The sequence below is a fragment of the Mus musculus genome, chromosome 18, assembly GCF_000001635.26.
Source record: "Mus musculus strain C57BL/6J chromosome 18, GRCm38.p6 C57BL/6J".
In the NCBI taxonomy this organism is placed as follows: domain Eukaryota; kingdom Metazoa; phylum Chordata; class Mammalia; order Rodentia; family Muridae; genus Mus; species Mus musculus.
Window position 1 is genome coordinate 35,195,483 of NC_000084.6, and position 23,087 is coordinate 35,218,569.

Sequence of the window (23,087 nt, forward strand, 5' to 3'; positions counted from 1 at the left end):
GCTACCTCTGGGCACAGGGTGTGATGATGGTGCCCATGCAGATAGCATGGTTGTGAGGCTAGAGAGCTGCATCAAAGGCATGCCACTCCTTTATAACATCGCTGGGATTACTGAAACTGATCATTTGCTTTATCACCAATGGATCAAACATCAAATCCTCCTTTGTTTTTAAACTTAGGTTTCCAGGGGTTTTGTCAGGTGATTGCATTTAGCACTCTCTTGGTAAAGAGCTTATTCTTTTTGATCCACTTCCTTCTCTCTGCTTTCTGCTATGGTCATTATGTGGACCCTGGTAATAATGGCCAAAGACTAGATTAATTTTTTAGCGAGCATGTCCCCACTGACTGTTGCAGAGCTTATTTTATTGTGTCCTGTTATCTTGAGTGAAGTTGGTGGCCTCGTTCCCAGATTCATATTATGGTCTCCTTACTATTAAAATGTACATTTTGCTGGAGTCTGGCATACTCCATAGTTAATTCTGAGTTATTTGGCATAGGGAAGCGAGACTGATCATCAATGTTCATTCTCTGAATGGAGTTTTGAATAGGCTTCTCTGTATAAAAATCTCTTCATTATTCATTCCTACTCCTTTTCGATTTATTTGATGATTGAATTTGAAATAGACTTGCTATTTGAATATTATATATGTTTCTCTTCTTATTCATTTTTATAGGCTGTATTTGTATTTTTCTCTAGTTTATTTAAGAAAAATAGAATGCTAGTGGGAAAGCTAGTATGAAGCTGCTCCCCACCCCCTCTGATTAAAACAGCTCTCTAGCTCATCGTTTCAGGGACTCAATAGCTGCTTGGGTAATTAGCCAAGTGAGTTTAAATGTTGTCTATATGTTCCTAAAAATGACTGTGGGACAGGTAGTGTGAAGTCTAGAAGGTCTTTTTCCCTTTCATGTTATAATCGGTTTTTCTATTGAAGGTTTTCAAAAGACTGAGTGGAAGATTCTTATTAAGAGAAAGTCTTTATAGTTAAGGTGGACTGACTTTGAAGTGAGGCTCATGGGATGTCTGGTATCATCGCTCTGCTTTTGAAATATGAACAGTTGCCATCAGATGTTATCAGTGGAATTATTCATCGGTTACTTGCTTTAGTAATAATATCCAAAACTAAGAATAGTGGAGTGTATTTAATATTTTGACAAGGATCTCAGTGTTTAACTGAGATTTTTATTATTTTATCTTCTACCTCCCTCCATTTCTCTCTGAGACAAGGTCTCTCTCTGTAGCCCTGGCTGGTCTGCAACTAACAGAGATATTCTCTGCTTCTAGGACTAAAGAAATACACACCCCATTTTATTTTTTTTATACTTGCTAAAAGCATTTTAAAAAAGAAAACCACCTTAAAATTATCTTTGTATTTATATGATCCAAATGTAAAGAGTATAAAATTAAAAGACTTTGTAAAAAGAAATCCTTTCACATCACTCTTATAACCATATATAGGTTTTCTATTTAATTTCTTGTATCTTTCAAAACAATTTCATATAGATATAGTAAACCACATGCGTAAGTTAACCTAAAGATATTTTTAAGAGGGAAGTATTATTTCCTTAAAAGGTTAAGGTTTTTCTGTTTATGTATTTATAGAGATGGGATTCACCATGTGGTCATGCTTGCCTTGAGCTTGCAGCTGTCCTCCATGTCCTCTGGAGTGCCTGAATTGCATTCATGCAGCCCACACCCAGTTCCTAAAGATCCTTTTTAAAAAATACTTTCTAGCCTTATAATGAGTCACTGATTGTGAAACAGGTGCTATTATAATTTGAAGCAGTGTTTTATGGTTCACTTTGCTTCTAGGCCACTAAATTTTGTTCTTCATACTTCTTGTCTTTCCTTTTCTGTCTCTCCCAAGGACGCTAATTCCCATCTCTGCGTGTCTGCTCCTGTAGTAGGTGTTTAGTCCCTATGCTTCCCTTCCTTTCTCTGTCTGTTGTGGCATTAGTGTGTAGTGCCACAACACAGTGACCTGTGGAGGTCATGTGTAGAGTATTACCATTTTGTCTTGTTTCTCATGTCATAGTGAGTGGCCTTAGCTAGGTGATTTTTATATATTGTTCCATATAGTATTGCTATTCTTTTTAAACAATAATTAGTAATAATCCATCTTAGTGCTGTCTTTATTGCTTTAGGCATTTAGTTCATTCATTCAGATGCTTTTGTTGAGATGTCAGGACTCTTTGCACTTTATTAACTTCGTATCCTTTTGTCATCATAGGTTGTTGAAAGTCTTTAACAACTGGAGAACTTTTACTTTATTTTCTGTTGTTTACTTGCTTATCTGCTATAGTCTTTAATTCCTAACCCTGGTTCTTGTACAGAAATGCATGAGTTTACTCTTTATTAATATTTGGTTGCTATTATTACATCATCATCATAACTCAAACAAGCTCCCATTCCTATCTAATAATGTGAGAGGTCGCAGAGTTCTAATATTGGAACTTCCCTCTAACCATGCAAAAGAGCTTTATATTTGTTCTAAGGGATTCTGAAAAAAAAAATCATCATAGAATTTGGGTGCTATGCTCTAAGGAGAAAGAAGTTTATATCAACAGAAGGTACTTTATGCCATGTGCCAGCTGCTATCAGTATAAAAACATGCAGTATAAATCTCACTGGTGATGTCTGGGAAGTCAAGATTTAGGAGGATTTCAAAAAACATGTTTTGTTATGAACACGGCATAGGCAAACTGAGAGAAAGGAAAGACTACATTAACCCTCTCCCCTTTCTTTATCTTTTTGTGTTGCTAGATACCAAATCTAGGGCTTTGTGTGTGTTAGCCAGAACTGCTTGACTACTGAGCTGCATTCTAGCCTGCCGTCTTCAGTCTTCATTTGGGGATCTTGTTCTTCCCTGCTGTATATTACTGCCATGTCTGGTTTCCCACCAAGAGTCTTCTGGAATCCTTCCATTCTCTTCCCTTAACCTACATCTCTCTTACATTCTTTCCCCGCTCAGACACTGTTGTTAGCAATCTGGCATGAGTACTTTCCATACTTTTTTCCATTTACATGATAAGTCCTTAGTTTTCCCAGAATGTAAAACTATAATCATTTCCCCCATTTGACATAAATGTTCTCTTAATTAAGATGAATGATATCATTGCTTACAATCCTGCATGTTATTATTTAAAAGCACTTCATAGAAAAGGTAGGTTTTGTTTGTTTTTAAAGATTTGCCTATTTTACTTTATATGCATGAGTGTTTTTCCTATATTTTGTATATGCATCATGTGTGCATCTGGTGCCCATGGAGGTTAGAAGAGGCAGTCGGATCCCTGATTGCTGTCAGTTATGAATGGTTGTAAACCACCTGTGGGTGCTGGGAACCAAATTTGGGTCCTCAGCAAGAATGACAAGTGCCCTTGACCTCCAAGCCAGCTCTCCGGTCTTGAGAAGACTTTAAAGCCTCATTCTTATTGCTGAGTTTGGGTTTACTTATAATTGATTAAAAGTGTATTATTTTAATTCAGAGTGTGGTTTTGTCATACATTATTTAACGATCACCTTTTTTAATGAACATTTGCTTTTTAAATTGTTTTAAAGCATTGTGTATGCTGTAGCAGTGATCAACCTTGAAAGATATACCCTTATATTTTGTTCCTTTACTTTTACATATAAGATTCTCAATTTTATTTTTATGGAGATGTTTGAGTTGGGGAGGGAGGGGAAGAAAGGATATTTTCCACAAAGTGCTAAGCTCAGTGGCTATTGTACCACCAGCATAAGAAAATAACCTTCATGCTCTCTCTAACAGGAGGGGTTGTTTCAATTTTGTTTGTGTGCCATGTGATCTTTCTGTTCTGTCAAGTACTTACTTGTAGTTAGCTCCATTTTTCTAATAGTACAAGGGCTTTTTTTATTAGAAGCTGTTGAATATTACAGCTGTTACTCTAATAGCTGCCATTTATTTTATATTTTTTCACTGTTTTTGTTGGTAGATTTTAAACCAACACGTTGAACTTTTGTATATCTTTTGTCTTATGGATAATGGAGTTCCTGCTTGTGATGAAAGCATCTTTCTCATCTTTGATTACTTGTATGTACACATTCGAGTCTGTCCTAGTTAGATTACAAGAGTCAGAGCTACTTAGAGAGAGACACAGACACACAGAGAGAAACAGATTGATTGTAGAGATTAACAATATATAATCATGGAAGTAGTTAAATTCTGAAGTAGATTAAAAGTATATGTGAGGCTGTTGCTTTCATACATCTTTTATAAAAGAAAAAGGACTTTAAGCTTGGTGTTTCTAGGAAAGAATTGTCACATTAAATGGGTTTCATATAAATTGACATATTCCAAATATAGATTTCTTTGAAAAATGTCATGGTTGAATACAAGGTAGTAATTAATTGCCTCACTTTGAGTACTTAGATTTTTAAATTTTTTTAAAGTTCTTTTACATAGACCATTTTAATTGGATCAAAATTATTTGACCTGGATGGCTGGAAGAAGCAGCCCAGTTATAGATGTTTTAATGATGCTTTTAGACTTTATTTCTGTGAGATAAATCTTCCTTTTGTAATTCTCATTGGTACCACATTTGCAGGATTCTGTTTATGTAAATAGTGTTTTCTTTTGTGTGTGCATGCGTATGTATGTGTGTGTTTGTATGTGTGTGTGTGTCTGTGTATAAGAACCCTGAGACATCTCATTGTCTTGGCCTGTAAATAGTTTTATTATTTAATTTTTTTCTATTTGTATTGGCAGAATTTGTCTGCTCATTATTTATGGTTATACAAGTACTAGTTGGAAATATTGAGTGTGACTACACACATACATTCAACTTAGTGGTTCTCTGTCTGTCTCATCAAATATAAGCAGCCAGTACTAGAATAAAATGGAGATAATGAAATGGGTTAAAAAAAAGGAAAAAATGACTGGAAGTGAGCTAAGTAGTGGCTTTCTCTTTGATATGACCTGGGTTTCATCTTGATCATTTTGTGCCCCTACTCTCTACCACCTTAGATTTATACATTTGGGTATGTGCACTTGTGTTCTCTTCCCCTTCCCCAAGTATAAGTAGAAAGTGTAAATTCTTGCGTTTTCAAGGAAAGACTGAATGAAATGCTGAATGAGTAGACTGCCAGGCATCACCGAAGAAAAACTGCTGTAGGGGAGGAGAGGAAAGAACAATTTGGTAACTTCTCAGACTGCAGTTAACTAAAATCCGGAACTTATTTATGTGGGCATTGGAAGTAGGATATAGAGAGGGTTGTTAGAGCACAACTGATTTGACCCATTAGGGCTTTCTAATAGAAGAAAAATGCCATTAGGTCTCCATCATTTTTCAGTTTCCTTCTCTTTAGCGAGGGGTTTCCTTATTCTCTGTCACTACTGTTCAGTGGAAAGGGTACTAAGGGCTTACATAATAATGCCATTCTGCATAAGAGTAAGAAATACTCTATGAGGCATACTCTTGGATGGCTTTCCCTCAGTACTGCTAATGTATATTGATCTCCTTATAGTTTTCAGAATCAATTATGATCATTTACAAGTATTGATCATTTCAGAGAAAAACGAAGCAGACAAATGCAAAATAAATATTGGGGTTTAGAATGTGAAGAGCAAGACTGGTCCACACAAAGACCAATCTCATGGCTTGTCTTTTAACCTAGATGCATGAGCTTGACAGGGCAGGGGCCCAGCTCCTCTGTTTCTTAAACACAGGTACCATTGTGGCTGTAGGGAACTGCAATTAACCATTAAAATCCCTTGAATAGTAAATGAAAGAAAATGCAGTTCATACTGGACTAAACTAAGAGGATCCCCCTCTCCCCTAAAACTTGCTCCTTGGTGAGCCATCTACCCGAGATGAAGAGGGTTTGGTTGGACCATAGAGCAATGGTTCTCAACCTCTTAGGTCAAATGACCATTTCATAGGGGTTGCCTAAGACCATTGGAAAAACACATGTTTACATTATGTTCATAACAGTAGGAAAATCACAAAAAGTCACAGTGAAAATAATTTCATGGTTGAGGGTCACCACAATATGAGGCACTGTACTAAAGGGTCGAAACATTAGGAGGTTGAGAAGCACTGCCTTAGAGTATCTATTACCTGTTCTAAGTTGCTTGTTCCAGGTTGCCTGGGGTATTGGGACCTTTTGTCCCTCAGTGATTATAAGTGAGGCAAGTTCTCAACAACCTGTTACTTCCAGGTTGCGCACAAAGCATCTTTTACCTAGTTCTGAAAGGGGGCAAAAGCAGTAAGAAGCGGTTTCTGTTGGGTGTTCCTCATTTGGATTGATTAAATTCAAATTAGAATAGAATTTTACTGTCTGCCCATCTAAGAATTTTTACTTTGCCTAAATAGAGAAATTAGAGTTGTGAGCTAGTACTGACTTTTAAGAAAAATGAGGAAACTATTCTTTGAGTTGTTAAAGAGGCACTACAATGACAATGACTTCTAAATACATATTTTGTAAAGAAAAAGAAGGCATTTGATAATGACAGTAACTAGAGCCACCAGAGTTAAATTTCAGTAAGGAATAAAGTGATTTTAAATTCTGAAACTTGTAGCTATTATGAAGTGTAGCATGTAGATGCAATTGTTTAGTCTCAGTTTCTGTTTAGTTGGGAGGTAGATAAAGGCTTTTATTAAAATTTATACTGGCAGGCACACACATGATTGTATTTTATATGTGTGAGAGTTTTGCCTGTATGTATGTCTCCACCACATAGATACAGTAGTCATGGAGGTCACAAGAGAACGTTTGATTCTCCTAGACCTGGAGTTACAGACGAGCTGTTACGTAGGTGCTGCAAATTGAACTCCAGTCCGTTGGAAGAACAGCCAATAAAGCCATTAGTTTCGCCGGGAGGTGGCGGCGGCACAGGCCTTTAATCCCTGCACTCGGGAGGCAGAGGCAGGTGGATTTCTGAGTTCAAGGCAAGCCTGGTCTACAAAGTGAGTTCCAGGACAGCCAGGGCTACACAGAGAAACCCTGTCTCGAAAAGACAAACAAACAAACAAACAAAACAATAGTAGTTTCACTGTATTTTATAACAGTGATGCCATTAATATCTCTTATATATTAGAATAACACTTTAAGCCTTACAGCAAAATTTTCTAGTTGTAGAAAGAGCAAAATTAGTACGTTATCTTTACTTTGTAGTGTTGTGTTCATACTGAATATTTATATCACACTGGGGAGCCAGAAAGGTATTGTTCTAAGAATTTGATGCTTTATTTGGAAATAGTATAAAAACACATGGGTAAGAAATAGAAATCAATAGATTTTACTAGACGAAAAGAATGGAAGGTAGAGCTTTACCTTTGTCCCAGCACATATTTTACAAAGTAGACATTTATTCTGCTTTTCCATGTGGGATATCCTTATGAGAGCTGTAAAAGAAAGCTGGAAATATGGAAATATCTTAGAGCTTATGTGTCTTTTCTGGAAGCAGTTTTAAACTGGATAATCAACATGCAGTTAATTTAGGGGTGGGTGTGGTGGCTCATCCCCATAAGCTCAGTATTTAGGAAGTGGAGGCAGAAGCACCAGAAATGAAGACCACCCTTGAGCTACATGCCAAGTTCTCTTAAAAAATTAACAAACAGGGACAGGAAAGATGGCTTAACAATTAAGCTGTTCTTCAGAGGACCTAGGTTTGAAGCCGTGTTCACTTACAACTGTCTGTAGTAACTCTAATTTCAGGGGGTCCATTATCCTCTTCTGGCCTCATTGGGCACTGTATGCATGTGGTATAAAGACATACATGCAGAGCCATGCATACAAAATTTAAGAAAAAATTAAATACTAAACAATAAAGATTGGAAAAAGGTTGAAGTTAAGAGCACTTGCTGCTCTTGTAGAGGACCTTGTTTTAGTTCCCAGCACCTACACGGTAGCTCACTCCAGTGTCAGGGGGTCTGATGCCCTGCTGGTCTCCATGCATATCAGGCTGTACATACATGTGAGCTAAACATTCATACATAAAATAATTAGAATGTCCTAGATACATCTTGATAAGTGAATGGTTTCTTAAATATTTTACCCCAGTACCTCAACATCCTGTTCGTTTCTCTTGTATAAAAATGTTCTTCCTTCCTTTTGTTATTTATCACATTAATTCCTTCTGTCTGTCTTCTCACAGTATGTTGTTAACATGGGTGTGTATGTCTGTGTGGATACAGCTTTGTCTGTGAACACATTTATGTGGAGACCAGAGAGTTAGTTCTATCTGGTATCTTTGCTCAGTTGCTCTCCAGATTTATTTATTTAAGATTTAATTTTTTTACATGAGTGTATATGTGTGTACTATCTGTTTATCTGGTCCCTAAAGGTGTCAGAGCTCCTGGAACTGCAAGGAGACAGTTGGGAGGCTGTCACATGGATACTGGGAACCAAACCTGGGTCCTCTGTGAGAGTACCAGGTGCTCGTAACTGCTGAGCCATCTCTCCAGCACCTTCGAGTTTTACTTTTTGATACAGTATCTAGTTTTATCTAAACTTAATCAGTTTGGCTAGTCTGGCTGGCCAGAGAGATTCAGTGATGAGGGATTCACCACCTCCCATATTTTCCAGGTTTATTCTCTTATATTATTTGTTAAGTGTTACTAGTTTTATTTTTGAGTAGCTATAAATTCTGGAGGGGAGGTGACCTAGACCTGTGAATTTTATATACTAATCATAGAGTAGAAATTGAGGAAGCACTCGTTGAATTAGTTGTAAATATTTAATAACATTAGTGTAAACATAATAAAGGAACCTTCTGTACCCACTGTGTGCCAGGACTAAGTAGCTATATCCTGTTTGATCTTATTTGAAAGTATGAACTTGGTACTGTTGAAGCATGTCAGTCCAGTCAGATCCCACAACTAGAAACTGGAAGTGCTTCATTGTGAACCAAATGATTCTAGAATTCTGTCTTTAACTATCATGCAACATTGTATGGCTTGTTGAGATGTTCTATTAGGTTGCTAATATTATGAATTACAATAGTATCATTTTCTGCCCTCAATAGTTTATTATAAAAGCACCAACATTTAGAGAGAAGCTGAAAGAATACAATGAATAGCCTTATATATATCCATTTTCTTGAGTCTGTTAAGGTTTGGTACATTTACCTAATCACATACTTAAATACCTTCATCCACCTTTTGCTACATTTCAGTCATTTGACAACATACAACTTTATTCTTAACACTATAGCTTAGGTCATTATTGAAATTGTGTTTCCTTTTTTTTTTTTTTTTTTTTTTTCTATAAAACTGACTTGGTTCCCAGCTGGTGGTGCTTTGTGAGGTATTAGATCATGAATACTGACCCATCTGATGGATTCGTGATTGGCTGACATTTTTGGTAGGTGGTAGAAACTAGGAGATGGGATAGCTGTAGGAAGTAGGTCAGTAGGAGTGCTCTGGAATAATAATTGTTCTCTGTCCCTGTCTCTGGAGTCCAGCCGCCCTCTCTACTGCATGCTCTTGTGATGTTCTGCTCATCTCACCACAGGCCCATAGCAATGAAGCCAGCGCAGCACGCTGTGAAGTCCTTTAAACCGTGAGGCAAAATAAATAGTTTCCCCTCTTAAGTTGTTTTCTCCAGTATTTTAAACTAGGTTTGTAGCTCAGCGTTAGAATGCTTGCCCAGCGTGCTTGAGGCCCTAGGTTTGATATTAGTACAGAAACGGGTAGGAATCGGAAAGAGTTCTTGCCTACAGCAACATAACACATGTCGGAAGACAGACTAAGTTTGAAGTTAAAGTCTCTGGCTGGTCAGCTGGTAGTAGTTTTATAGTTTTAAACTTGTTCTTTCTGGGAAAATGAGTCAAGATTTTACAGATTCTTTGTCAAGGAGAATACTAAGATTGTAATTGGCACAACTAGGTATGATGCACAAAACAAGCTTCTCTTTGGGTTTTCATAAGTATTCAGACACAGACCCAGAGTTTTGGATATGCTAGGCAAACATTCAACCACTGAGCTATGGGACATATTTTTACTTTAAAATCATATGGACACATGTCTTTACTCTCAGTACTTGAGAGGCAGAAGCAGGTAGATGGATCTCTGTGAGTTGGAGGCTAGCCTACTTTACATAGAGTTACATAATATGTAACTGTTTCTAAATAAATAAATAAATAAATAAATAATAAAATAGCTAAATGAAAATAATATAGAAGTGTAAATTTATTTAAATATTTACTGGGTATCCTGTATATGTGTAGGGAACACATAATTTGAGATGTACTAAGGAAGAAATAAAGAAATATTTCCTTATTCTTATAGACTTTATGTAACTGTTTCTAAATGAATAAATAATAAAATAGCTAAATGAAAATAATATAGAAGTTTAAATTTATTTAAATATTTACTGGGTATCCTGTATATGTGTAGGGAACACATAATTTGAGATGTACTAAGGAAGAAATAAAGAAATATTTCCTTATTCTTGTAGACTTTCTGGGCTCCGGCATTGGCTAGTTACAAAGCATGGAGCATGAACTAATAGGCTGCTTATCAAGAACTGACCTGAGGAACAGGTCTGTTGATTTCCTAAAACCTCCTGGAACATTTTTCCTTATTGTTTCTACATCTGATTCCATTTATCCAGACTTTTGTATGTAAGTCTTTCCTCTATATAAACCAGTATTTCTTTTCTTTTTTTGATTGCTTGCTCTGAGTTAAGATCTTGTCATGCTGCCCAGAGCGGCCTCTCATTTGTAATCCTTTTACTTGGGCATTCAAACTGCTGGTTTACCCTCTACCTGGCTGCACCTCTCTCTACCAGATGAAAGCTTGGTTTGTTTTTGTTGCTTTATTCCCTGGGAAGATCAAGGCCAAGTACTGTTTCATTGTTCTGACAGTGCTGCCTAATCCTTAATTATGGATTATTAAAAACACTCTAGGACTTGGTGTAATCCTTGTAACCATACATACTATTGTATTAATTTCTAAAGGTTCTTGAAGACTATGAAATGTTTTCTGGTCCTTTTGGATTAAGAATCTTTGCTTTTTAATTATTGTACAGCTAATTTAGCTATTCTGCACATAGAAATTTATTCAACCTTTTTGATCCTATAGAATTAATCTCTGTAAATTATGCTTCCCCCGCCTTTTTTTAAGTACTGGGCACCAACCAGTTGGTCTTCATTTATTTGACAGCTAAGACTTTGGGGATGGAGAGGCAGCCCCCTGACATGCTAGACAAGTGCTGTATCACTTAACTGTATCCTGATGGGAATTACTTATTTGGTAGTGGTGGTGGTGGTTGGTTTTTCTGAGACAGAGTTTCCCTGTGTAACAGTCCTATTGTCCTGAAACTCACTGTGTAGACCAGCCTAGTCTCAAACTTGCAGACATCCGCCTATCCCTGCTTCCTGAGTACTGAGATTTAAGGCCACTACCACCTGACAGTAATCCCCGCTCCCCCCCCCCCCCAAGAGTGTTTTGGCCCTCAAAATAATAAAACAGATTGGCTAATATAGATGGCTATTGATTCTTATTTGATCATTTTTAGAAGAGCAACTTGGAGCTTTGGTAACCTTACTTTATCTATAAATACCACAGTCAAAGAATGGAATTATGCTCCAAGCACAATTGTAATGACTGTGCAGTGTAGTTCATCCTTAACCGTGATTCGTTTTGTACATTCTCCCTGTTCTTCTAGGTAAAGGCTCTTGAAATTTGTAAAAAAGGCATTGAGAATTGTTTCTGCAGTTTTAAAATATGGTTCCTATGAAAACGATGAGTCACTAGGCTTTGCCATTAAAGTTGTTCACAGGTGCTCCTAAATGCTGATTTCTTGCAGATTCCTTTGAGGCCGTAGGCTTTGTTGGCAGACTGGGTTGGGGCCATAGAGGGCATAATTCATGGGCTTCCCAGGTTAAGATTCTTCATACTTGCCTTCGAGATGTTTTGCTGTCTTAGATAGTGAAGGGAGGTTAAAGATTTGCATACACATTTTTCTAAAACAACTGGGGAGAGGAAGGTCACACTTGAATGGGGAAAGCTGTTTAGAATAGTTACACGCTGCATCCTTTTCTCCTCTTCCTCTGTAAAGATAATTTGTGGTATATTTTGTCCAAGGAGAGACTTCCACCTGGTTGGTCAGACACATTTTTATAAAAGGGTGGGAACCACTTTAAATACCCTTGATAGAAATACCTTCTCTGTATTGCAATGGGAACTTGAAAATTCTGTAGTTATGTCTTAAAACAACTGATAGAGAAGTCAGGTATAACTACATGGGGATTTTAAGATTATAAGAGAATTATATTTATAAACTGTATTTTTTAGCTCCATAAAGTATGGAGATTTGCTCCTTTTGTAAAATGTAAAATCACCATTACTGATGGTAGCTAGTGTCAGCACAGTTATTCTTCGCAGTTATTCTTGATATAAAAGTGTGTGTGCGTTGTGTTTCCTTCCTCTACCCTCAGTAATTACTGAGTTTCTGCCATGAGAACTCATAGCCTCTGATGGGGAAGAATCACTGACTGTTGGAAAGGAGAGGTGTGTACACATATGTGGAGGGGTCCATACTTCAGTAGTGGTATACAAGGTGATGCAGAGGCACGCGCACATGTGCGCGCAAACACACACACACACACACACACACACACACACACACACACACACACACACACACACACCAGAAGAGGCTGTGGTTGTCCTTTTCTGTCACTCTGCCTTTAACTTCTTTGGGGGACGTGGGGCGGTTATTCCTGAACCTAATGGTTTGTGGCTAGGACAGCCAGCAAGCCCCAGTGATCCTATCTCTTCCCACTTCTGGGTTGGAGTTACAGGTGTTTAAGATACTTATTGCATGCATATAACATGCTTGGCTTGTTTTGTGGATGCTGGGATCCAAACTCCTCAAGTCCTAGTGGATGTCATCTCTGTCAGCCTTAGGGCTGGAGAAGCAGGAGGTTCACACAAGAACTGTGATCATTCATGGCAGTTGGTACCTAGAAGGCAAGGTAGTTTCTGCCTTACAGAGCCTAGGCATAGCATTCTGTCTGAGTAGGTATTCAAGCCAAACAGAATACACCAGTAAAACAATCTTTCCTTTCCTCATCCGTACCTATTGAGCCAGTATCTGGGGTACAGTGAGCCTTACAGTCCTAACATGGTTAGTACCTACAGACTTCAGGAGTGATAATGCAAGATGATCCTGGCATCTGTCCACTGAAGTAGAGGCCAAGTGCCTGTTTATTAAGTCCAGGTTTCATCTGTTTCAGGTTGGGGTAATGTATTGTACGTGAAGAATTGAGAGTAGCAACCAACCCCAGGGCTTATGAGCCCTACTTTCTACCCAGTTGTTAAGGCTTGGCTGCTGGCTTTAGTGTGGTTTGTTGTGTGTGTTGTGCGTACCCCCTTCCCCTTCCTTCATAGATAGGATGATTAGCTGCCCTTTTGTCAGCAAACACATTTGACACTGAAAAGCAGCATGGTCATGACAGCTGTTCATTTGACTTCTGTCACAAATGCCTATTTGGGTTTCTCCTGTCAGCACTTGCAGGTTTCAGGAGAAAATTATAAACAAAGGAGACATTCGGGTTTTTTTTACAGTATACACAATTTTAATAACAAAACTTTTCTGTACACTGTACTATAGTCCCACCAACCCAATTCCTTGTATAATAGTATTTTCTTCCTATCCCCCAACAACCCTCCCCCCATGGCTCTAAAAGGTAATTGAACAAATGTGTTTGGACTGTTCTTTGAGTTTGCAGTCTCAGTGTTCACAGGTTCACCAAATATTCCATGTATCATACTGATTTTAAAACTGAAGGAAGAAAAGATTAGTTCAAGAAGTTGGAGATGTTTCCAAATGTCTGCAATGGCAGAATGAAAGGGTGAATGGTCGTTTTCTGGTTTTGGCCTTATTCGGGCGCTATGAGTTTGCCCCAGGATAGCCAAAGAAATGCTTATCTATAGATGGCCCATATTATCATTTTAAAAACATCTTTTCTGATTCAAGCATTTTAACTGAGAATATATGAAAATTATGTCCAAAACATACTTGAGATAGTGCTGTTACTGGATTGCTGTATTAGGAAAATTATCATGTAATTTAACTGTTAAAATAGTCCTAAAAATTATCTATTTATTTATATATATATATATAATAGAGAGAGGGGAAATTTTTAGCTCCACCCTTACATAGCTATGTGTAGAAAGTATGACTTAAGAAAATAATAAAACTTTGATATCTCAGAATTCAGACTAGTGCTACATAGAGCTTGCTTTTACTGGAAAGATGGAGTTTAGCTTTTGGTGACTAGCATTATAATAAGCAGATGGGTTTTAATAATTAGTGTGGAATTAGGAAGTTTAGTCAATTCCATTCATTGAATTAGTACAGAAATTAACTTTGACTCATTAAGAAATTACATGTGGTAATACAATTTTTTTTGGCTTAAAAATAGTGTTTGTTTTTTGATGCCAGTAATATGAGTTTTGTGTGATTTTTTTTTTTTTATTTAAAGATTTACCAGCCCACTCTTTTTAGAAAGGTAAGCTTGAATTCCCTGTAGGCTACAAAAATAAGTAACTGTAGTTGCAAACTAATTTTAAATTCCTAGCTACATTTCATTTTTCTGAGAAATTATTTTCTGATTTTTCACTAGATTTTAAAATGGGGGAGAGGGAAAGTTGAGTGGTAATGCTTAAGAGATAAAACCCCACCCAAAGCCCTCACTTTTATGACTAGGAACCATATATGGTTTTGCTACTCTGGCCAGTTGGTAGCACAGATACTGCAATACAAATACATATCAACTAAATGCAGCCTTGTTTTCTGTAGGCAGTTAGAAATGGCAATCTGTGCTTTAACTGAGAAAGGAAAATACCTGGTTGGCACTACCATTACCAAAAATGTAGGAGGAAAAAATATGCCCCTCCCCCCTCCCTAGTAGTTTGCCTTGATGGCTCTTGGCACTGTTCTCCCTCGGATGCTAAGTGGCTTGCTCTGCTACTTACAGTCCACTTTACTAATTCTTTAGGATTAATTGGAGCTCCTAGTTACTATTTCTTACTTTTTAATTCACAGTTTAAATTAATTTTGCTTGTGATTTGAAATGATGAAAACCACTCATCGTTTAGGGCCGATGGAGTCTTCTTGCATGCTCAAAACTGAATTGTGAACAAGCTGTCCATCACCTGGCAAACGGCAGTGGTCACCATGATAAATGAGTTGTTAAATCCTAGACCACGGAGCTCATTTGTAATAGGGCTTCTGATGCAGCTCCTCGGTGGGGAAGCAGTGTGCTGTGCTCTGTGCTGGAAAGCCAGCATCTGTCTCAGCTCAGACGAACCGAGCTTCTGCTGTATCAGGAGAGGGAATGCTTGCCACTCAAGATCAGCCGAACCGGGATGCTCTGAGGCTTTGCTAGACTGATCACCCAGCATAAGAAATACAAAGAGCATATTTCACTGAAGCCTGACTATTATCTTCTTTTTGTTAAGAGATTTGAAATGTGGGTATATTTTTCAGTGCTAAAGGAAAACAATTATGATTGAATCTAGGTCTATAGTAACGTTTTCAGTCCAATCATGGGGAGAGAATAAGTCTTGAATGCAGGATACTGTGTTAGAGTAGTGACTTTCGTTATGGACTTACATATTTTTCCACATAAAAATGCTTCTTTTCTTTTCCTTTCTGAAATCAAAGTAATGATTTTCTGTTTTCTCCTATATGTGGAGCCATCTTTGTAGAAAAAAAATTCTATGTGAATTGGTAACTTGAGTCTAATTCCCCAGTATGCCATCATTTGCCTTAAAGAAGTCAGAATTGAACACTTGTGGTTCTTCATGAAAAATGTGGCATCATTATCAATTGTTACTGTGATTAGAGTGTTCGTATTTACACTGTAGAGTCTCCTTCCACACCATACAGATCCCTGAGCATCACTTATTTGGTGCAAATTGTACATGATCACGTTTGCTGCCTAGTTACTTCCACTAACCTGAGAGCCACACTCAAAGTCTTTCCCTGGGCTTAACCCCTCACACTCACTCTGCCTTCACTTGCTGCTGTGTGACGGCAGGGCAATGCCAGGAGTTCTGCCTTAAGGTTTGCCTCGGAAATTGGTCCTGTCTCAGAAGGAGCTACTCATATAAATGCGTATCTTTATTAAAGGGCAAGCTTTACCATCATATTTTGAAAGTAATTTTTTTGTGTTTTTTATAATATAACAAGAATCAGGGTTAGGCACCTTTAGTAGCCAATTATTTTTAATTTGGATCTTTGAAGTTTAAAGATCAGAAAAAGGCAGAAGGAAGAGGCTTAAACAGTTTGTCAAGGCATCTTTAATCATGAGAGGGGATGTATTTTCAAACTGGATGGAGTATATCAGGATTGTTAAGTTGACTCAGTTTTTCTCTTTCCCAAATGCAAATTTTTACATAATAGAGGATTTAGTAAGTTAATTAGTAAAATGGAATTTAATACTAGTTTAAAATAATAGGCTAAATGCCACAAAAATCAGCATGTCCATTATAAGTCAAACTAGAGTTGTATAAGAAGTCAGCATAGTTATTTAGTATTGATTTATTATAATGAGATCTTTTTATAATTGCTTGGATTTATTGTTGAAATATATTAAAGAGTCACCCAGTTTTATTAGAGTTATATAAAAGGTGCTGGTTTCATGATGTAACTTAGATAATGTTTATTAAGCCAAGCCAAACTGAAAGAATAACGTTTAATATTTACCAGTCTTAAGCACACATGTAAGTCTACTTCTTATACTGGCAGTAAATTATAATTTGAGTAAATACCACATTATCTTACAAGAGAACTTTGCTGTCTCCTTCTTAAGTAGGAAGCCAGTTGTGGTCCATAGGATGGAGAATAATAATCAAACAGGTTTTTGTCCCTACCTATATTTGTTTAGTAGCATCTTTTGGAACTGTTTTCAGTAAAAAAAAAAACCAAAAAACATATGGAGACCTTAGCGCAAATGTTTACATACAGTTGTATATAATTACATACATGAAATGTTTTATATTGAAGTAAGCATTTAGACTTTCCAACAAGAGTGCAAATTAATGTGAGCATTGCTTCACTTAACACTTAAAATATGTTTTCATTAAAAAATTAAAAATACTTTAACACTTCAAAAACTCAAGTCTCCACTTGGTTTGGAAAATTAGGCTTAATGTCACCATTGGTAAAAATTAGATATGTATTTAGCCCCTACTATGTAAAATAGGTTACTTATCTGATGTGATTTTTGATGATGGGTAGATATTATACTTCACATTCTTTGTATGGCAGCTGCTGACACTTGCACTGTCCATAACCATTAATGATGATGAAAGGTCCTTCATGGGTGGGTTCATACTCATTATACGGTCCTTGGTCTGACATGTTTGACATATGGAGTCGTGTTTGGGATCGGAGCTGCCTGTGGTTCTGAATCATTGAGCACTGCCTAATTCTTCTCAAAGTGGGAGGGCAGCACTTCCTGGAAATGAACACTATAAAAATAATAAAAAAGAAAGAAAACAATAAAGCCATTGTTCCTGTAATTACTCTCTGAGTAAAGATGGCATTGTCAGGTTCAGGAAAGTGTTCCTCTGTAGTGACTGCTATGCCTGCAGTAGTTGGAATTTCTTTGTCTCCTACATGGTAACTCGACGAGCTTATTTTTGTATATTCAGTGGTTGGATCTCTATAAGTTGTAGCCATGGCAGTGACAGTGGTTGATAAATTCCAGCAGAGCTGAAACCCGTGGACTGCATCTAGAATATCCTCTCCTTGGGTGTGGTCAGGGCTGTGGCATAGGATGGAGTGCTCCCACCGACCTTGGAAACTGCCCAGCCAGGAGGCAAGAGCACACACTCTGGGGCTGCATTCCCACAGATTGCCAGAGAGGCCAACGGTCGTGAGGGATTTCAGGGAGTTTAAGATTTTGGAATCAAGACTGTTTAACTTGTTGTTATCCATGAGAAGTATTTTAAGATTAGGCATGGTCTCGAACACTGTCAAGTCGATGGCTTTGATTTCATTTCCAGTTAGGTCTAGCTTTTCTAAAGTGCTCCAGGTCCAGTCCATCCCACACGTCAAGTTGCTGATTTTGTTCCATTGTAAGAAGAGTGTGTGCAGACTGCTTAGCCGGAGGAAGTGAGCAAAATTAATCTTCGTCAGCTGATTGTGCTCTAGATGAAGCTCTCTCAGTTTGATTAATCCTGCAAATCCATTTCGAGCCAAACTTCGCAAACGGTTTGTGCTCAGATCCAGAAACTCTAGACTACGACAGTCCCAGAACAGGCGTACTGGGATAGTCCGCAGGGAGTTGGAACGTAAATGCAAGGTCTGCAGCTTCCGAAGGCCATAGAAGAGCTCAGGATGCAGAGATGACAGCTGATTAAAAGACAGGTCCAAATTTTGCAGATTAATCAGTTGGGTAAAAGTTGTGTTTGGCAAGTAGAATATTTTGTTGGAACTTAAGATTAACTCCTTTAGTTTATACAGTCCTTGGAAAGCGTCTTCTTTTACTGTGGAAATTTGATTGTGATCTAAGTGGAGCCAGGTGAGTTGACTGAAGCTGGCAAATTGATCTCTTTCAAGCGCTGTGATGTGATTGTGCCTCAGGGACAGACCCAAAGAACCCTTGTCTGTGGCGTTTGGCACTGAGTGGAAGCCCTGAGAGTCGCAGTAGAATAGCAGCTTCTCACAGCGGCATTTAGGTGGACACGCCATACCCAGGGCAGGCAGCATTTTTAATACCACACTCATTGCATATATTGCTGCCAGCATAGGGGCCCCTAATGGCCACTTGAAATGTAAGCCTGCAGAATATAATTTAAGAAAAACAAGAAGATAGGATATGTTTCAGCAGGACACAGGGGCTATATTAAAAACAACAACAAAATGTAACATCATAATGAAAGATTTCACTGCATATAACATTTTTCATTTACTGCAGAAAATTAACCTTGTTTGTAGACTGGAACACAACTTAAACCATGTATAAGAGAGATTAAAACATGTCCCTTTTAAAAATGTTATATGCATTTACATAAATCTTAAAATCCCGAACCAAGTGATTTGCATCATAAGATGGGAATTCACTGGCTTATTTTTATAAAAGCGTGATTCCTCTTTGATTGAACAAGCCATAGAAATGCATGGACTTACCCATTCTTCTGAGCACATTGGAGGCTGCATTCAGTCGAGGTTGTCAGACTCAACGCAGTGAGTCTGTAAAAGGCTCTAACATGCAGGAGCCTTTGACCAGTTTCCTGTTTTCTGTGCCCCAGGCTTTTCAAGTAAAATTCAAGTCTATCAGGGTGAATTGTTTTTTCCCTTAGGATATTCCTCTGGAAAGCACTGGTGTCATTTTCCCTGTGCTCTGATCCCCTAAACCGGCTTTGATTATAAGTTAATAATTTCCTCCTCCTGATTACTGCCGATCGTCAGAGCTCCCGGCTTTCCTTCCCGCAGCTGTTAGTTCTCTCAGCCTTAACTTGTTGATGGCAGATGGGCGGCTTGTTGCAGAGAAGAGCTTCTGGAGCAGCATGAGTGCATTTACTGAAAAGCTTTTCCGAGAAACGGCACAAGAATGGATTTGCTTATGTGCTGCGACCACACAGCACTGTATATAGGCTGACGTCACCGGGTGACGTGTCTTTTGTTTGGGTTTTCCAGAAGCTTTACTGTTAAAAGCACTGTGCTTTGTAACAGTGTCAGGGGCGTTACAAGACCCCCTGTTTACAAGAGATGAGAAAGAAGAACTCCTGATTTGAGAATTTGGTATTCCTTCAGTGTAGGAAGCAACAATGAGGTTGTAATAAATGCTGCATTCAAGAAGACCCATCTGAACAGTGAGTTGGACTAGCAGAGTGATGATTTCTAATGCGTGTGAGAGCTAGTGTTAGACTGCCGATTCTGCATAGAGATCATCTAAATGGGCACGATTGATTTATGAAGTGCTGATTTAATGCCAGCCTATACAAGGTACGCCTCTGCTCTGGTAGTTTGGAAAGCTACTCAATTGCCTTGTTGTCATGCTTGGTAAAAAGCAAAGTGTGACTGACTGTGTTGGTAAACTCAGTGGGCTTAGTTACTTTGTCATTAAGAACTTAACATTATAAAACACAACAAAGATGAATAGCTTCCAAAAGAAACAATTTTGGCTTTTTTTCCCCCCTCCATTGAGAATTTCAAGGGACCTCGAATCCTTTTCTGCTTATTATATAACAATGCTTTATTACCACACTGATTGGAAAACGGTGCTAGATCTTTGGATGTCCTACCAGAGGAGAGGAGCAGACTGACAGAAACCGTGATGTTTATACACGTGACCCAGATGGTAACAGTGGGACAGAGACAATTCTGGACAAGTATTGCAGTGTGCCTGGATTTTGACAGTCTTCAGGATTTCTACTTCAGCATCTCACCTACTCCTTGGCTAAAAGCCACAGTTACTGTTGAGATTGGGGTGTCGTAACATCAAAATAGCATTTGCACACTATCTCTTACTGGCACATTTATGAACTGACTGACTCTCATATCAGCTCTTGTTGAATTCTCATGAATATGAAAGGACATTAATATTGGAGTAGGATTTTGTTTTGGTTGTTTTTGCTTGACAACTCTTGCTTCCCTGTTAGATAACTTTTCAGACATGAATGTTTATGGTTAGTGTTATATAAATGCATGTGTCTAGCATGAATCAGGGCTATATTTTCAGGCCAGCCTAAGGAATTGCCTTTTATAAACATATTTGTCTCGTGAACTGACTACATGAACTTATTTTCCCCGTACTATTACCACTTACTCTTAGTGAGCCTGGTTTCAAATCTGAGAGCAGAAATCTCAAAGCTATTGATGAGATCTGTGAGACAAGCACAGCACTGGCCTGTGATCTTCTGAGGAGTCCATCCCACAGGTGAATTTTAAGAAGTCATTATACAAAGAGATATAATTTCTGCATTGGAATATGGCTACTCTGATAATGACTAGAAGTCTCTAAGGTCCTTTAGAGTCAAGTGTAAAAATTTTCTGGAAAATCTAGTAATGTAAATATGCATTTCTTTAGTTCTTCTAAAGTGACCCCAAGATGTGTTCAAAGTGTAAGGGGTTTGTTGAAGGCAATGAATGCCTAGACAGGATGGTAGAGAAGCCAGCAGCGATGCTTTGATGGGTCAGCACAGTCTTCGGATCACACTGCACACGTGATACCTTCGAAGGGTGGAGAGAGGGAAGGCTGTACAGACTTTGTCAGACTACAGTGCGCTTCCATTCGCCAGCCAAGTTAAAGTTACGCCTACTCTCAGGAATGAGCTCTCAATTGATCTTAAGTTTTAGAAAAATCTTTTGTTTTTCTTACTAGCAAACATGATTGATTAAAACAGAAAGAAATACTGGTTACACTAAGTAGTGTCAGCATTCTGTTATTTTATAACTTCTAGTTCGGGACATGTATACTTTGGAATTTGTTCTTGGGTGGCAGGATCATGTGACACCCTACTTTTCTTCATGCTAGAGTTATTTTCTGCCCTGAGCCATAATTTAGCGATAAATTTTGGCTTGATGCACCTGAATCTTCCATAGATTTTTGGGGCAGAAGGATACTTAAACTTAGCATGAGGGGCTTTTCTTTCTGTACTACAAAGGTCAAAACAAAAATAGTGAAAACTGTCCTTAAGTCTCATTGACACACAGACTGAAAGTTATGTGGCCTACATTTTTAAATTTTTTCCCTCTGCTGATGGCTGTTCCCTAGTACCACCCTAGTACACTCATTCCTTTTCTGTATAGCAGACCTTGTTTCTTTTGACACAGCCATCTTTGGGGTTGCCCTTACTGTTTTCTCCCTTTCTATTTTGAATAACATTTGATTTAAACACATTTTTCTCTTATGTGGGCTATACAGAGCCATTTTACACAGACTAGAATTAGGGATAGATACTCACTAATCTCATAGTTAGCATCTCTTTTAGTTTTAGTGGAGTCTGACCCAGTTGGCTAAATTTAAAGGGGCTAGCATGTATTGGTTTCAGAAGCTTAGAAACAACATTCTCTGGGAATTTTTTTTAAGTTAAATTAAGTAATTTACTTAACTTTTGTAGTACCAAGGATCAAAACAGAGCAAATGAGTGTACCTAGTGCCCACTGTGGTTAGAAGAGGGTGTCTAATCCTCTAAAATTGTACAGATGGTTATTATCCACTATGTGGATGCTAAGAACTAAACCTGGGTTCTCGTCTGGAACAGCAAGTAACAGATGGTTGTGAGCCACCAAGTGGTTGCTGGGAATCAAACTCAGGACCTCTGGAAGAGCAGTCCATGCTCTTAACTGCTGAGCCACCTTTCCAGCCCCAGCAAGTACTCTTTAACTCCTTAATCTCTAACTTTCATCAAGCTTAGTGTTCAGATAGTAAGTGGTAGAGATGAATGTGTGTTATATTCTCATTACATTTTACATGATGACTGGAACCCTAAACTTGCTTGTTATACCAAAAATGAACAAACAAACAAAAACAACAACAAAGAAACACTGACTTAAGCACTCTGTCTAGAACTTTCTAGAAGAGTCAGATAGGGTATTTGTTTGTTTGGTTTTGGTTTTGTTGCTGTAGCTCTGGCAGCCCTGGAACTCTGTCTCTCTGTAGACCAGGCTGGCTTCTATCTCACAGAGGTCTTTCTGCCTCTGCCTCCTGAGTGCTGAGTGGCAATGCCACCCCCGCCCGCCCCGTCCTGGCCTGACCAACCCTCCTTGACTGAGGCATACATAGACTTTGTTCCTACAGGAACAAGACAAATTGGTTTTGGGGATAGATTAGCAAAGAGAGAATTGACAAAGTGTGTGGTGCTATTGTACCTTAGAATGGGTGTCCTGTGTCAGCGTAATCTCGGAAATCACGTCACGGGTGCAATTTTACACAGCATTGTGGTAAATCTTTCTACCCAATTTGAGAACATTCTTGGGTACTGAGGTTTGATTAAACTGTCATGAGGTCAATGAGCCCAACCTTTGAGTTTCAGCTTGGGGAAAAAATTCTGAAAGAAATGTATATGAACACCTCCCAGTTGTGGCTAGAAACAATGATGGATTTTTAGGTCATTTACTTTAAAGAGACTTTTTTTTTTTTAAAAGAGTCAGTACTTGAA

The 23,087-nt window shown here is 38.1% G+C and overlaps 2 protein-coding genes across 4 annotated transcripts in view; one reads left to right on the forward strand and one right to left on the reverse strand.

Annotated features, from left to right (window-relative positions):
- Ctnna1 (catenin (cadherin associated protein), alpha 1) overlaps positions 1 to 23,087 on the forward strand; it is a 135,875-nt gene that overhangs the window by 76,581 nt on the left and 36,207 nt on the right. The window contains exon 1 of one of the 3 annotated variants that reach the window (XM_006525548.4): positions 19,582 to 19,796. The exons of the other annotated variants lie outside the window; for them this stretch is intronic. The gene's annotated coding sequence lies outside the window, so the exon portion shown is untranslated. Of the gene's footprint in view, positions 1 to 19,581; positions 19,797 to 23,087 lie in introns of those variants that run through there. 3 annotated transcript variants of the gene reach the window in all.
- Lrrtm2 (leucine rich repeat transmembrane neuronal 2) lies at positions 13,521 to 19,542 on the reverse strand. The gene is made up of 2 exons (NM_178005.4): positions 19,111 to 19,542; positions 13,521 to 18,761 (listed from the first exon to the last, which is right to left on the reverse strand). Exons 1-2 carry the CDS (start codon positions 19,112 to 19,114, stop codon positions 17,218 to 17,220), a joined length of 1,548 nt encoding a protein of 515 aa, NP_821072.1. The 5' UTR covers positions 19,115 to 19,542; the 3' UTR covers positions 13,521 to 17,217.